The sequence below is a fragment of the Alligator mississippiensis genome, chromosome 5, assembly GCF_030867095.1.
Source record: "Alligator mississippiensis isolate rAllMis1 chromosome 5, rAllMis1, whole genome shotgun sequence".
In the NCBI taxonomy this organism is placed as follows: Eukaryota; Metazoa; Chordata; order Crocodylia; family Alligatoridae; genus Alligator; species Alligator mississippiensis.
The window spans coordinates 15,899,295-15,913,248 of NC_081828.1; the positions used below are offsets into that span (position 1 = coordinate 15,899,295).

Genomic DNA, 13,954 nt, shown 5'->3' on the forward strand with positions numbered 1-13,954 from the left:
TAATTTACTTTAGATTTTACTCCATAGCTAGGAGCCCCACTCCCCAAAGTCAGAGGCCCAGAAAAAGCAGTCTTACTGCAGTTCCCCACGAGGTGATGGGGACCAGTCTGCACGGAGAAAATATAATGAAAATGACTAATGGAACTGACACACAACACTCGCTCAGTTCTACATTTTTTCATAAGGCAGCTTTACCACTAGAAAAGGAAGACTTTGCTCCAATGTAAGGGTGAGCATTGTGCATTTACCCCACTTTTACTATGAAATAAAATCAATAGTTGCATAGTAAATGTGTCTATACCCTTCTGCAATAAAAAAAAAAATCCCTGAAGTGTCTTTAACTAGAGGAAAAGATTTAATTCCACACATAAGAAACAGTATTTATTTAAATAATCACTGCAAATCCCATTAGACAAAACAAATAGTTATGTTATACTGGACTAGGTGATCTTTGAGGTTCATTTATTCCCATGATTCTATACATCTCTTTTGTAGTGGTGCATAGAGGCTCCAGACAGCTAAGTATATGCTAGGAAAATTCCCTGATAGGTACAAAGAAATGGACTGTGGAAGCACTGAGCACAGGGTAAGAAGCACCAGGTATGCTGCATCAACTGCTGGGTCTTTGAAAAGAGAACAACATAGCACAGTACAACCCTGATACTTTGCAAGGTTAAGTTCCTCATTGCTCTGCAAAGATAAGGGTTTGCAAGCCATCTGGAAGTATACATAGCTAGAGCAAACAGCTGTGGGACAGCTGAGATGTTCTGGGTGTTTGCTGCAGTTTTTATTTCAAAGGGCACCTCCTCTCCAAGCAGCTGTGCAGAACTGAGGCTGTGCTTGAGCTGAGAAGAGAAGTAGTGCCCTCTGATGTAAATGCTCAGCAAGTCAGATGAGCAACCTGTCCTTAATTCAGCAACCTGTTGTGAATTAAGCAGGTCGTGAACATCCCAGTACAAAAAAAATCCAGGTTCTACCATTGCTTGTAAGAAGCTGAAGACTAGATATATCCATGAGGGGGAATGTTAGAGAGCCAAGCTAAGATTTCAGTTTACACAGATATGGAATTAAGGTAAGAAAGAATAAGGCAGGTCTGCAAATCATCTGCACAGAGATGGCAGTCAATTTGTATTTGTAAAAAAGATTACCAGAGGTTAAAGCACTGAAGGAAAAAAGAAGAGGACCAAGAGACTCACAGAAATCTGGAGGGAGGAGATAAAGAAGGGCAATTAGAGAGGCTGGAGGAGAAACGTGAGAGGACAGAAGCATTGAATCTAAAAGGAGGACAAGATTTCAGTAAGAGGAAAAATGTTTGCTCTACCGAAGTTTTACAGATCTAGAACAGTGGTTTTCAACCGTTTTTCATTTGCAGATCCCTAAAAAATGTTGAATGGAGGTGTGGACCCTCTGGGAAATTTCAAATGGAGGTGCAGACCCCTTTAAATTCTAAGTGTGGGTATTCACATTCTTTTGATTGATCATAGTCATCTTTCACAGACCCCTTAGACAGTCTGTGGACCCCAGGGGTCTGCGGACCACAGGCTGAAAGCAACAGGATAAAGATGAAATATTGGTTCTGAGTTTTGACTAAGAATAAGTCACTGGAGATTTTGGTGAGAGCAGTTTCAGTTGAGTGTAAAGGATGGAAGATGGATTGGAGAAGGTCCAGGATGGACATCCAGGAAAGGAACTCCAGAAAGCAACTGCAAACTGCAGTCAACAATGATATGGTAGTTGATTCTCTCCTTCACTTCACCCTACATTGACTTTTTGTCCCTCTCCTGGAGACCCGAATCATTGTCAACTTCTACTCCTCTGCTCCTGCTCATATGATATAGCACACCTTTGGCAGAATTCCTGTGACCAGGCTGACCTCCTCTCCTTCACTACTACTTCTCATGTCCTTGTCGTAAACTAGATTTTTTTCCCCAGAATTTTCCAAGCAATGGCTCTTTCCATTGCTGCAGCAAGGTCCTCCTTCATACAGGTCTCACCAAGGGGTTGGCAAATGAGCATGTGCTCCATAATCTACACTTCACCATGCTTGTATATAGTTGTGTCTTTAGAGTATCTCCATTTGATCATGTTTGTTTTTGATCTTCTGGTTTGCATACACAAGTGATTCAGAAATCACCATGTAGGCCAATCTAGATCTGCCCCTCTTGGAAGGTCCTCCTGGGGTTCCAGGTCTATTTCAGAGCACATGATTGCACATAATCTTTCCTTCCATAACCTCAGTTATGTCATGTCAGCCATCATGTACAACAGTGCAACACTGGTCGCAAATTTTTTTTGCATTTTAAGTCTGTGTGACCACAGAATGGATACCTGGGTTGTTCCATCTGCCATGATCTTTCTTTTTGGCTCGCTACCTTTCTTCTGTTATCAGGTGGTACAATGCCAACCAGTAAGTACTGGTTATCCTTTGGTGTTGGCTGTAGACATCCTGTTATTTCATGACGGCTGTCATTTAGAACTGTATCTATTTTCTTGGCATGAACCGATCATTCCCATACTGGACACGCATACTCTACAGTGGAGTAACACAAGGCAATGGCAGTGGTTCATAATGTAGACTCCATAACGTAGAGTTCACCAACTTTTAGACTATGTTGTTGCAGGTGCTGACTTCCCCTTTCATCTTTTCTACATGTGCTTTGAAGGTAAGTGTTTGATCCAATGTAACCCCCAAGTACACAGGGTCCAGGTGATTAGCCAATGAATAGCCAGATGTTTAATTTTCACTTGGCTTCTCTATGACATAGGTAAAAAGCTGTGACCTGTATCTTGGTTGGGTTGGCACAAAGCTGGTTCTCCTTGTAGTAATCTGAAAGGGTGCTCAGTAAATGTGTCAGTCTGTTCTTGACAGTGGAAAGTCTTGTGACATGGTACCATAATCAGCATATATGAACGTCTTTGTAGTACTCTGTATGGGTTGGTGTAACGAGGTCTGCTCGCGGCCAACTTCCCAGTGGCCCGCCCACCTGTTACTTGGCTAACTGCCCGCATTCTCTCCCGCCATGCCTTGTTGTTAATTAGTTAAATGATGTACTTAAGCAGGAGGCTGCCCATTTCCTGCCCCATTATCTGCAGCTCCATTCTTCCCCTACACCGCAGCCCAAGACTCGCAGATGGCATCTCGATGTTATCATTGTCACCAGTCCCCACACTGGGCCCCAGAATCCTCCTAATTGAACCCCACCTGGATTCCTTTCCTCTGGCAGTCTCATCTGCCTTCATACCGGGCACCATAGTTCCCTGACCTGATTCCCCTTTGGGTGTGGTCCCCCCTTAGACCTTCGGCTCTCTAGCCCCGGGCCACCTCCAGGCCAGTCTGAACCCCAGGCCCTCAGCTCTTGGGTGTCCCTCGCAGTGGGCCTCCGGCCCTTCGGCCCTTTTGGTCCTGGCCCCAGCATGGGCCAGTCAGGGGAAGTTCAGACAGGCCTGAGTCTATGGCCTTCTCTCTCTCTCTCTGGGGGTCCACCCTCCAGGCCCTCAAAACAAGAGGTAACCCACCCAGTTGTGGGGGCTAGGGGTTAAGGCGCCCCGACCCGCCTTTCACCGGGGTGGTCACTGGCCTGGCATTTCCTGGGGTCTCCCGCACCACTGGGAGCCCCACCAGACCACCCACTCCTGGCAGGGTGCAGTTTTAGGTCATGCCCAGGACCAGGAGCCTCCTTACCATCCTCTACAGCTCCTCCCTTACCTCCAGATGACACCACCAGCCCTCCAGCCAGGCGATGTTGCCTGGCCTCCAGCAGCAGAACTGCCCTGTTCATATGGGCAGCCCCAGATTCAAAACGGCTGCTCTCATCAGGCACCAGGCAGCTGCCAGGTCCAGGCCCTTAAAGTGGCAGGCACCCGCAGTGCCCTGCCACAGTTGGTCACTGGTATATATGATAAGATTGGTGCTACCATGCTACCACATGGGAGGCCATCTTATTGTTATCTTCAGCAGTTTCATTTCTTGCACAGTTCTACGTAAAAACATCTATTTTCCGGGAAAAAAAAAAATCAGATAAGCTACACTTGATGGTAGTTGTGCATCATACTGTAGACTTTGGCAAGCAGGTTTAGGTGGTTGACTGTCATGTGCCACTAACAGGTCTACAAACACAGCACCCGTTATCATTCCTTTCTTGAATCCATCTTCTATATGCTGGGTAATGTTTAGAATTTGGCGAGTGCAGGACTTGCCTGGTCTGAATCTGGCTTGTTCTGATATTGGATGTTGTTCAATATGAAGTAAAAGGCAATTGAGAAAAAGGCATTCGTAAAGCTAATAAAAGATGGCACAGAAGTGACACTGGCCTAAAGCTCTCTGGGTCAGAGGCATCTATAACTTTAACACAGCCATTACACAGGCCTGTCATCTTAATTTAGTTATTCTAAGGGTTAAGAAAGCATAAAAACCCATAAATTGGTTGCAGGACCAAAGAGTTTGATCCGCTCTGTGCACATGTTGTTGAATCCAGCTGCTTTGCCATTCTTCAAGTGATTTATTCCACAGTCAAGTTTATCCTTTGTGTATGGCATACTAAAATAATTTTCCTCCAGATTAGTTTGCCATCTAATCTGTATTTTAGGCTGTTTGTTCGAAGGTTTACCATTGAGGAGAAGCTGATGAGCCACCTGGTTGGCTATGATGGTGTGATGTTACTGTATTTTCTTTGGGTTGTTACTTAGCGTGTGAATGGTTAACCATGCTTTCCTGCTAGTGTCATATCTATTCCTTCCATCAATTCTTTTCATTTCTGTTGCCTTTCTTTTTGGAGCTTGTTAGTTAGGGCTGTCCCTGCTGCAATACTGTCTTCTGAGAAAAGAGCTCTTTAAAACATCTACTAGCATTTTTCGTATTCAGCTGCTAGTAGGGGAGTAAGCCTTGGTATATACTCAGTTCGGCATCCTGGAGGTATATACCTCTTGAAAGTTTTCTGCAAGTGCATTCATGAAGAGATTCATGTAGAGATTGTAGTTACTCGAGACTAGTTTGATGTGTGTAACGCATCATCACGCTTCCATCGGACCATCTATGGAATACTCCAGCACCAACATTTCTTTTTCAGAAACTGGTCAATATCCAGAATGGTAAAATACAAACCACCATAGTTGGAGGAAACAGGCCCTCTGCGAGATCAAATGGGGCAGCTGACGTCTGACGCCTAAGAAAAGGACAGTCTCCTAAATGATTACTTTGCATCAGTTTTTCACCTGCCCAAGGGGGTCATGCTGTCAGACAGGACACAAAGCAACCAGGGCTTGGGACATGGGCCAATTGATGTAGAACAAGTGAGAGAACACCTCGATAGACTTGACATCCATAAGTTCACGGGCCCAGATGGATTACACCCGAGTCTTAAAAGAGCTGGCGGACATCATAGCATGCCCTATGGCCAAGATACCTGAAAGCTTGAGGCACTTGGGTGATGTACTGGAAGACTGGAAAAGAGCCAACGTGGTCCCAATCTTTAGTAAAGTGAAGAAAGAAGATCCAGGGAATGACAGACCTATCAGTCTGATGTTCATCCCTGGAAAAACCTTGGAGAAAATTATGAAGATACTGAACAGCACCAGCCCAAGGACCAAGCCTTAATGGACCCCACTGCCCACATCTTCTGAGGTCAATACTGATCCGTCCACCACCACTCTCTGGGTACAACCCTTAAGTCAATTTGCCACCCACATGACTGTATAATCATCTATGGCACAGCTGTTCAATTTGTTTATAAGAAAAGGATGGGATACCGTGTCGAAGGCTTTCTTAAAGTCCAAGTAGATGACATCTACCTTGACTCCTACATCTAAGCTTTCAGTGACCTGGTCATAGAAAGAAACAAGGTTAGTCAGGCAGGATCTACCTGCTACGAACCCATGCTGGTTGCCCTTCAGCATTATATTACCTGCTGAACTCCTACAAATGTGATCCTTGATAATTTTTTCAAGGGTTTTCCCAAGGATAGAGGTGAAACTAACTGGTCTATAATTATCCAGATCCTCCTTCCTCCTCTTCTTGAAAATAAAGACCACACACTGGCCCTTTTCCAGTCCTCTGGGACCTCACCTGAGCACCATGAGTGCTCAAACGGTCATGCCAGAGGCTCTGCTATGACACTGGCTAATTCTTTCAGCACCCTTGGATGGAACTCATCCGGACCCACTGGTTTAAACATATCCAGCCCAAGTGTCTCTGTACTAGGTCAGTGCTGACAGTTGGTGGGCTGGTATTTCTCCTGCTTCTGTTGGTAATGCATCTGGGAAATTTGCCTAGATCCGAGTTCAAGAATATAGAGGCAAAAAACTAATTGAAGAGCTCTGCTTCGTCCCTCCTATCTGTCACCAACTGCCCTTGTCTATCCTGTAGGGGTCCTATGCTGCCCTGTGCCTTCTTTTTGCTCCCTATATACCTGAAGGACTTTTTGTTGTCCTTATTTTTTGTTGCCAGCCTGAGCTCTAATGCTGCTTTGGCCTTCCTAACTGATTCCCTGCAAGTGCGAGCCAAGGAGGTATAATCCTCCTTGGTAACTACCCCCTGCTTCCATAGCCTGTATGTCCCTTTTTTTGCCCTTAGGCTTTCCTGTATTTCCCTGTTTATCCAGAAGGGTTTCTTGGACCCTTTGCCCCCCTTTATATGCACTGGGATTGCTGCCTCCTGCGCCCAAAGGATCACTTTCTTGAGGAATGACCACCCTTTCTGGACCCCTATTTGGTCAATGCTCTTGAGATTTAATGCCCCACTAATCTCCTAAGCACACTGAAGTCAGCCTTTCTGAAGTCTAGCACTTCTGCCTTGCTGGTTACTTTTCCCACCCTTCACCAGATAGTGAATTCTATCAATTGATGGTCACTATCACCTAGGTTGCCTTGTACCTGCAGAACCCCCACCAGGTCATCCCCCACAGCCAGCACCAAGTCCAGCAAGGCGTTCTCCCTAGTGGGATTGTATACATCCTGCATTAGGTGGAGGTCATGTATGCAGGTTAAGAACAATTAGTTCTGGCTGACTGATCCTCCCAGCAGATGTAAGGGTAGTTTAGGTCACCGATGACAACCGTATCTCTTGAGCATACAGCCTCTGAGAGCTGCCCAGAGAATTCCAAGTCTAGCTCATCCTCCTGGTGTGGCAGTCTATAGTAGACCCACACTACCAAGTCCCTTTCCCCTCGACCCCCTTGTATCCTAACCTGCAGTACCTCAGTTTGGCCCTCCTCTGATCCCATCTTGATTCTAGAAGATGTATATTGCTCCTTAACATAGAGAGCAACACCACTCCACTTTTTTCCCCCACTCCATCCCATCTGTGCAACCTATAACCTTCAATGCCTACTGCCAAATCGTGAGTAGGATCCCACCAGGTTTCAGTTAGCCCAACCAGGTTGAAGTTGTTGCTTGCAAGCAGGAATGCAAGTTCCTCCTGTTTGTTCCTCATGTTCCTAGCATTAGTGCAGAGACATTTAAGCCCCACAATGGGTGCCCTTGATACACCCCTGTCCTGATGTCTATTGGGCCCCTTAGTGCTTATCTGGGCTGATCCAGGGCATGGCGCATGGTTCTCATTGTCCACTGCATCCTCGTCCCCCAACGAATACCCCTAGTCACTTTGTCCAACCAGTCTGTCTCACTCACCACCTCCTCAGCTCTCACTGTCAGACCCTTTCAGCCAAATGCTTCCTGCATCCAAGCTCTCTTCCCCAACAATTCCCAGACCTAGTCTCTTTATCCAAAAAGTTCCTCTGCCAACTTATTCACAGTTACTCTTACCATCTCTAGTCTGAACCTCAGCCTCTTAGTCAGAAAGTTCCTCCTAATCTCCAACCTAAATTTCCTCTGCAGCAGCTTGAGGCCATTGATCCTAGTCCCATCTCCTATGGCCACAGAGAAAATTCTGTCTCCATCCAATCTATAATCACCCGCCAGATACTGAAGACTTATCAAATCCTCCCTCAGTCTTCTGTTCTTCAGACTAAATAAGCCTAGTTTTTTCAGTTTTTCCTCATGAATCATGTTTCCCAGGTGTCTAATAACTTTTGTTGCACTGTGATGGACTCCTTCCAATCTGTCCACATCTTTCTTGAAGCGTGGGGCCCAAAACCAGACATAGCACTCCAGGTAAGGCCTCACCAGTGTCCAGAGAAGAATCACTTTTCTTGATTTGCAAGTGACACTCTTGTTAATACAACCCAGTATGCTCTAGGCTTTCTTTGCAATAAGACTATATTCTTGGCTCATATTCAGCTTACAGTCTACAATTACCAAGGCCCTTCTTTGCAGTACTGCAGCCAAGCCAGGCATTTCCCAGGCTGTATTTGGGCAACCAGTTATTCTGTCCCATATTCGTTTTTGTACTTGTCCTTGCTGAATTTCATCTGGTTGATTGCAGAGCATTTTCCCAGTCTATTCAGGTCATTCTGGATCCAAAGCCTTACGCTCCAGAATGTCTGCAACTCCATGCAACTTGGTGTCATTTACAAATTTGCTAAGTGGTCACTCAGTCCTATCATCCAAACCATTAATTAGGATGTTTTACAATACCAGACCCAGGACAGGACCATAGGAAACCTCACTTAATACTTCCTCTCACCAGGATGTTGACCCATTGATGACTGCTCATTGAGCGCGATGATCCAACCAATTATGTACCTATCTTACATAGAACTTTTATCTAGTCTGTATTTCCTTAGCTTGTTAATGTCCTGACAGACAGTGTCAAAATCCTTTCTAAAGTCAAGGTATGTCACATCCACTGCTTCCCCCGCACCCACAGAGCCTATCACCTTATTATCGAAGGAAATCAGATCGGTCAGGCATGACTTGCAAATTCATGCTGGCTGTCCCCAATCACCTTGTTCTCCTCTAGGTGCTTTGCAATCAGTTCCCTGAGGACCTGCTCCATGATCTTTCCAGGTATCGAGGTCAGACTGACCAGTCTGTAATTCCCCAGAGCTGCCTCCTTCCCTTTCTTAAAGATGAGTCTATATTTGCCTTTTTCCAGGTACAGGTGAGGTTTTGTCGCCACTAGTAGCTGTACATGCTCAAGGATGAGGGAATCTTCAGTCTAGCTGTTTTATAAGTTGAAGCTTAAAGAAATCTCTATTGAGGGAATGCGAACAGCAATTTCTAAAATGCTTAAACTTAGTCAAATTTAAGCAGGTTTTTTTTTCCAGGAATGGTAAGTGATACATCCCTGATACAAAAGCTAACCCTTTGCTAATTTTGTAGCCCATGCCCAAAACAGGGGTAACAGAGCAGTTCAAGAAATATGTTTGTCAGTGTTCAATGTAGGCAAGATATATGTTTTTCCTTGGCTTAATTCCTGGAACTGGCTGCTCCTTTCAGCTACAATTTTCAAGAAATTCAGCTTTAAGCAGATACACAGAAAATGTCAGCCCAATAAGAGTTTAACAAAGTTATAAGAAGTGGAAAATAGGGCCCCATAATGGGAGGGGTCAGGTAATGTTAATCACATGAATCACCACTCCCACAATGCCTATATTATATTTTTCTAATTCTGGCTCCAATTCAGCAAAGCTCTTAAACACTTCTTTTTTATGTCCATTCCTGTTCGACAAGGCACTTAAACAGGCACCTAAGTTGAAGACCTTTAAGGTTAAATGCTTTGCTGAATCAGACATCACAAAAGTCCATACAGGAATTTTGTACAGTTGTAACTGGAAATGCAGTTACAGTTGTAGCAGGAAATGTACATGCAAATGCAGAGAAAATTTTAGTAAAACAAGCATGCATTCAAAATCAGGGTTTTGTTACATGTTGTACTTCACTCCAAACTCAAAGCTAGCATGATCAATATTTGTGCGGCTCAGTCACACCTTTAATCCAGAAACCTTCTTTGACTTTCCACTACCTGCAAAGCTGTGACTTATTGCTAGAGGCCTGGTGATCAGCGAGGTCCCTACCAGCCCTACTCCTCTATGCTTCTAAGGCTGCAGCTCACTCCCTCCCTCTCCTGAGAGGCAAAGAGCTCCAAGATCCACGACTCCAGCCGGACCCTGCTTCATGCATCTGATCCACATGCAGCATGGTGAGAACTGACGGCTGCTGCCAGGTGGAGGTAGCCTGCTGCCAGGGAAGCTACTACTGCTCTCCCATAGATGGATCAGCTCTTAGACTCCTGGGGAGTACAAATGGGCACAGAGGGGTTGTGTGTGCAGTCTCTGTCCTGCACATCTCCAGCACTTTCCCCAGGTCTCTCTCCATCATTGAATCCTTTGGCTAAGGAGCTGGTGTTGTCAGAGCCTGGGGCTACTCTAGGGGGCTGGTTTCATTCACCAGAAAAGTCCCTCTGGGGCTGGGCACAAAGCAGTTTTTAATGAAGATCTTTTCCCAGCACAGATCCCTGGGGAAGCAGCAACTACTTAGCCCAGACTCCTTGATCTCTAGCATGAATCTAGACCTCCTTCTCTCCTTCCTGTCCCTCCTCACCCCCTCCCCATGTCCAGGGATGAGAAGCAGGGGACAATATATTTTTCCCCTTATCAAATCGCAGTTCACAGGGCACACAGGAATTTCTTGAGCCTAGCTGACTCCAAATGTGCAGTGCTGCCTGCTTCGGCCAGGTGCCTCAGTCTCCTGGCCAGGCTGGACATTGCTGATGCTTGCCCAGACCACCAGCTGAGAGGGGAAACTTGAGCAAAAATAGCTTCCTGCCCTGTCTCTGATCAGTGCAGGTGGCACTTGGCAGAATGAGGGGGGAGGGGGTCTCAGAAAGGGTTGGTAGAGGTAGGTTTGGCAGTTGCCAGGTTTGTGTGTTGTGAGGAGGGGAGTGGCTCAGATGAGCTCTCATTAAAACCTCAGGGCTGTATCATGCTCAGTTTCAGGTTAAGAGAAGGCTGGGTCAGCACTGATGGAAGGGAGGGCAAGGAAGGGCTATGGAGCATGCTGGGTGGATAGAAACTTATGGGAGCCAGGGATGGTACGGACCATGGGAAGCCTGGTAGGCAAAACATGAGATGCTGCAGTCACCTTTCAGCTCATGCTGAGAGGGACCTGCAGGGATGAAGATGGTGGTTGGGGAAGAGTGCTGCAGCCTTTGCCACATAGCACCTGTGTAGTAGCAGGCTAATCAGCGGGGCACGGTGTCTACACAGAAGTGGAGGGGAGGAGGGCCTTCTGGAGGACTTTATCTTGGGCAGCACATCTGTAGGGAGTGCCCACATGTTAATGGAACAGGATTTGGGTTATGCAGATCATAGATAATTCTGCCCTGGAGTGGTGTAACTTTAAGCCATTTAAAGGTGTCAATGTGCAGACAATTCAGGGGTTAAGAGCCCCAGGAGCTGCCTAAAAGTAATGTATAACAAGGCCCTGAGAATCATGGCACTTTAAAGCAAGTGGTAGCAAAACCTACCACTAAATACTGCGATGCAAAGACTGCAATGCATCTTTGCTACTATGAAAACTTCCAGCAAAATGTCTAAAGCCTGTACATGTGAGAGTTTGGAATGATAAAACACAATATTTCTGAGAGTACCCTAATTATAGTACTCCTTAATACATCTTTATACAGGGAAGGAGTTTGGTGCTGTATTCCTACTGAAAAATATCAGGTGTGGATGCCTAATTCTTTAAAAACCTCACCCTAGATTATTTCAAATATTAAAAATTAATTGTTATAGTTTTTATTTCTCTAAGAAAAAATCATCTCTCATAACTAAGTATCATGTCATTTTAGCATCACACACTGGGATACACTTACTTATCCACTTCTGTTTGAGGCTGCCCTCTTCTGGATAATCTGATTTCTGCATCGTCCAGATGCACTCTTGCTCCTAAACAGCATATATTGAAGAAATACACAGGGAAAAAATTAAAAGATACATTATATGGAGCAGTAGAAAACCAGGTGTTAGCATGCATCCTGACCACAATGAAAGCTCCACAAAAAGGGCTTATTTACAAAAGCAGGGACAGCAAATGCAAAATGTCTGTTTTTTTAAATTTGTCTCCTTGCTGGCTTACATTATCTTCAGCTACAGAAGATTTAAAACCACAGTAACAATAACTGACCCTGTTACAGTACAGTTACAGTAGTTAAAAGAACAATGACTGTCGGAATATATTGTTTACAAATACTTTTATATACGCAATATATTGCATAAAAATCCTTACCCTGGCAAGCAGTACTACAGAAGACGCATACAACATTTTCTTTAATTAAAAAAATTAAACAGAATCCCACCATCCTGACATGTAGTGCAACATAAACAAACTGCTTTTTTAGCAAGGAGTCTGTATGGCTTACTGTTACAACGGTTGAACAATTCTACATTGTGATTTTTTGATTGGTGTGCTGCATAGTCAAACTGATTTCTATGGGAAGGGAACAATCAAATGGAAAAGAAAGTTACTGTAGTACTGAATTAAGTCTCCTGTTCCTTGGCTGCTATCCACTCAAGGAATTCTAATAGCCATTTATAAATGTCATGTAATACAATACACACTATACTTATATTGCAAGAGGCCTTTATCTATTGTTACATTCATTTCAGAATTTAAATGCATTTGTGCAGCATCTCTACCTATGCTTTTTGGGAAAAAAAAATATTTGATTAAAAATAAGCACACAATTTATGCCATATGCTAAATCATTATGTTAGTTCCCCACCTGTTTCTGAACCCTAAAATTTCCTGCATAAAAAGATATTTAATGTGACATTTTATTGTAGTGGAAGAAAAATATGCAATCCATACCAATCATATAAAATGTACTTCCATGCTCTTCAGGGTAACAGAAACTGAATATTTAGTATTATTCTCTCCCAACCTTGCCAACAATTTTTTCTGAAAATTTTAAGAAAGCCAACATGGAAGCTTTCAACAAAGATTTAATTATCTAAATATTAAAGATCCTTCAGAAACAACCCAGTATAAGATTTTCTTGGAGTCAAATTCCTGCACTAATGAAATGCTACCCAAATACAATTTTGCACCAACAGAAAAACTGTACTTAAATTATAACCGATCTCATTCATTCACTCTCTCAGGTAACCCAACTAATCAGACAGTAAAGTTAAAGTTTTATACTTTAAAATTATTTAAAGTATAAAAGACAGCATAAGACATGTTAAAAAAGAAAGAATAAAAAAAAGGAGAGAGAGAGATTACCAGTGTAATCATGTCAGTGAAAATCATTATGGACCACAGAATGAACTTTTAATTCAGGGACCTAAGTTTTAATACTGTCTGAGCCACCTGATGCATGGGAAAAAATCTTGCACCTATGTAGCTTGTAGTCTATGGCAAATTGACACAAAACATGTGATAAGAGGATCAGTGCAAGTGAGAACACTGGACTAATCAGGGAAAGGGAACAATCAAATGGAAGAACAAGTTTTAAGGAAGAAGTATGATTTAAGGCAGGATTTGAAGGCAAGGAGGATAATGGCATTAAAACAAACCTATCCTACACCTTCTCGTATTAAGCTCAGAAAAATAAATTCAGATTCACATGGCATCTATAAGTTTGACATTATAAACCAATTCAGACCTTCTATTTTCAGAATTAAATCTTTTTTCCTCTTTCACCCAAGAGCAAACCTATTTGCTTTTTGTTGAGAAAGTTTTTTGGCACTATTGACTTATTGGAACTATAGGTACGTTCATGTTGGTGGTAACTACATGGTCAGCTTCTATAGTTATTAACTATCACAATTATCTAGGTTCCAGCTATCCAGAAACCAGGTTGCCCACCCTGTCCCATTGCATCATGCCTAGGATGCTGTCAAAGGCACTGATCTTGAAGCTACTGCATGGAGCAAAGCCTTTTCAGCTGGGATCTTCTAGCTCTAGAAACTGCTCCTAGCAAATACTAGTAAAACCACAATACTTGTGACTTTCAGGTGCAGTATAAGACTTCTATTTGTTTAGATTCTAAGATTAACTATTGGGTTCCACCTTCTCCTCTTAGAAAAACAGGACTGAACAGCATGAGGAGATGCAT

General features: G+C 43.7%; 1 protein-coding gene across 6 annotated transcripts in view; it reads right to left on the reverse strand.

Moving 5' to 3' along the window:
- The window catches only part of ITGB3BP (integrin subunit beta 3 binding protein), a 54,779-nt gene that overhangs the window by 20,375 nt on the left and 20,450 nt on the right, over nt 1-13,954 (reverse strand). For all 6 annotated transcript variants that reach the window (XM_006274485.4, XM_059727905.1, XM_019489127.2 and 3 more), the window contains exon 4: nt 11,711-11,783. In XM_006274485.4, the coding sequence (XP_006274547.3) occupies nt 11,711-11,783 (73 nt within the window). The remainder of the gene's footprint in view (nt 1-11,710; nt 11,784-13,954) is intronic.